Raw genomic sequence first — 1,530 nt, forward strand, 5'->3', positions numbered from 1 at the left:
CCACCTTCCCCGCGGAGCATGGCGCTGGCGTCCGGGGGCAGCGTCCGGACGCGCCCGGCTCTCCCGGCGGCGTGGGACGGCGTGGGACGGTTGGCCCGCAGCCTGGCTTCAGGCATCCTGCTCCGGGTCTCCTTCCTGTCTGCTGCCCGCAGCGTCTGCCAGCAGGGGCTCGGCAGCCGCGGAGCTGGGCGGCCGCACGCTCGGGTCGGTCAGAGGACCTGGCGGGGTGGGTGGGGACCAGATCTCGGCCCTGAGTGGCGCTTCCTCCCGGGGGATGTCGAGCGCTCGTGATAGTCACAGTGTGGGCTCTGGGAGGTCGTTGAGTTAACCCGTGGCAAGTTTTCTTTGCAAGTGGAACCAGGACATTATTAACTGATTTTTTGATGTCCTCCTTTTCAGCCGCTGGGATGCGATGCATGTTTCTTGCACATGTAATTCAGTTTAACTAGTGAAAAAGGCAAAAAGTATGTTTTACGAGTTGTTGGATGTTTAATAACCTTTCTAGCTTTGAGGGCCAGGTGCCGGAGCATTATTTTATTGGGGGGGGGTCCGGTCGTGGGGCCTGAACTCTGGGTCTGGGCACTGTCCCCCAGCTCTTCAGCTCAAGGCTAGCACTCTACCACTTGACCCTTAGCACCACTTCCGGCTTTTTTTTTTTTTTTTGCTTATGTGGTGCTGAGGAATCGAACCCAGGGCCTCATGCATTCAAGGCAAGCGCTCTACCACTGAGCCACCTTCCCAGCCCAGGAGCATTATTTTATAAGCAAGGGTATTGTTGGGATTGGAAGCCTTCTTTTTTATACGATCTAGAATTTAGGTCCAAGTGCAGATTGGAATTTAGCCTTCACTTTTGTCTGCCCTCACCCTTCAGTGGTTTGGTTTGATTTGAAAGTTCTCGCCCTTACTGTTGTGTGTCTTCACCTTTACTGCTGTGTGCACTGTCATAAAAGCAGGTATTGGTCCTTGCGTGTGACTGTTTATCTCTAGGATATTGAGCAGGAAGTAGACCTTAAGTAGATAAATAAGGAAGCAAGCGAACATTTCTAAATCTTCCTCTGTCACTTAAGGTCTTTTGTGTTCTGGAAATAGTAGTTTTTTTGTTTTATTTGTGGTGTTGGGGATGGAACCCAGGACCCTGTGCATGTTAGGCAAGTACCCACCTTAACGTTGAGCTACATTTCAGTCTGTTTATAATCGGTTTTGTTCATTGCTGTAGCAGGATGCCCTGGGATTTGTAGCACACGGGGAAAGGGACTTATTCTACAAGAACATTTGTATTTATTACGTTGGGTTATTTAAGTTTTTATTCTGAGTGAAGTAAACTTATTAATCATATACATGCTCACTCTTAGCTAAGAATTTGAGATAGTAGAAAGATGAGCAACTAGCTTCATAGAGGGATATAATTATGAGGATTATGCAGATGTACTGAAAAGAACAAGAAGGCACATTTAGAGATCCATGAGATAAGAAAAACATAAGAGAAGGGAAGATCTACAAGAGGAGGAGACGCTTTTTTTTTTTTTTTTG

At 48.1% G+C, this 1,530-nt stretch overlaps 1 protein-coding gene across 1 annotated transcript in view; it reads left to right on the forward strand.

Moving 5' to 3' along the window:
* The first annotated feature begins 18 nt into the window (after window positions 1-18).
* Cog3 (component of oligomeric golgi complex 3) overlaps window positions 19-1,530 on the forward strand; it is a 68,109-nt gene continuing 66,597 nt past the window's right edge. Inside the window, exon 1 of the mRNA XM_013010991.1 lies at window positions 19-204. Coding sequence (XP_012866445.1) covers window positions 19-204 — 186 coding nt within the window. The remainder of the gene's footprint in view (window positions 205-1,530) is intronic.

Source organism: Dipodomys ordii, unplaced genomic scaffold, assembly GCF_000151885.1.
Source record: "Dipodomys ordii isolate 6190 unplaced genomic scaffold, Dord_2.0 Scaffold1, whole genome shotgun sequence".
Taxonomy (NCBI): Eukaryota; Metazoa; Chordata; class Mammalia; order Rodentia; family Heteromyidae; genus Dipodomys; species Dipodomys ordii.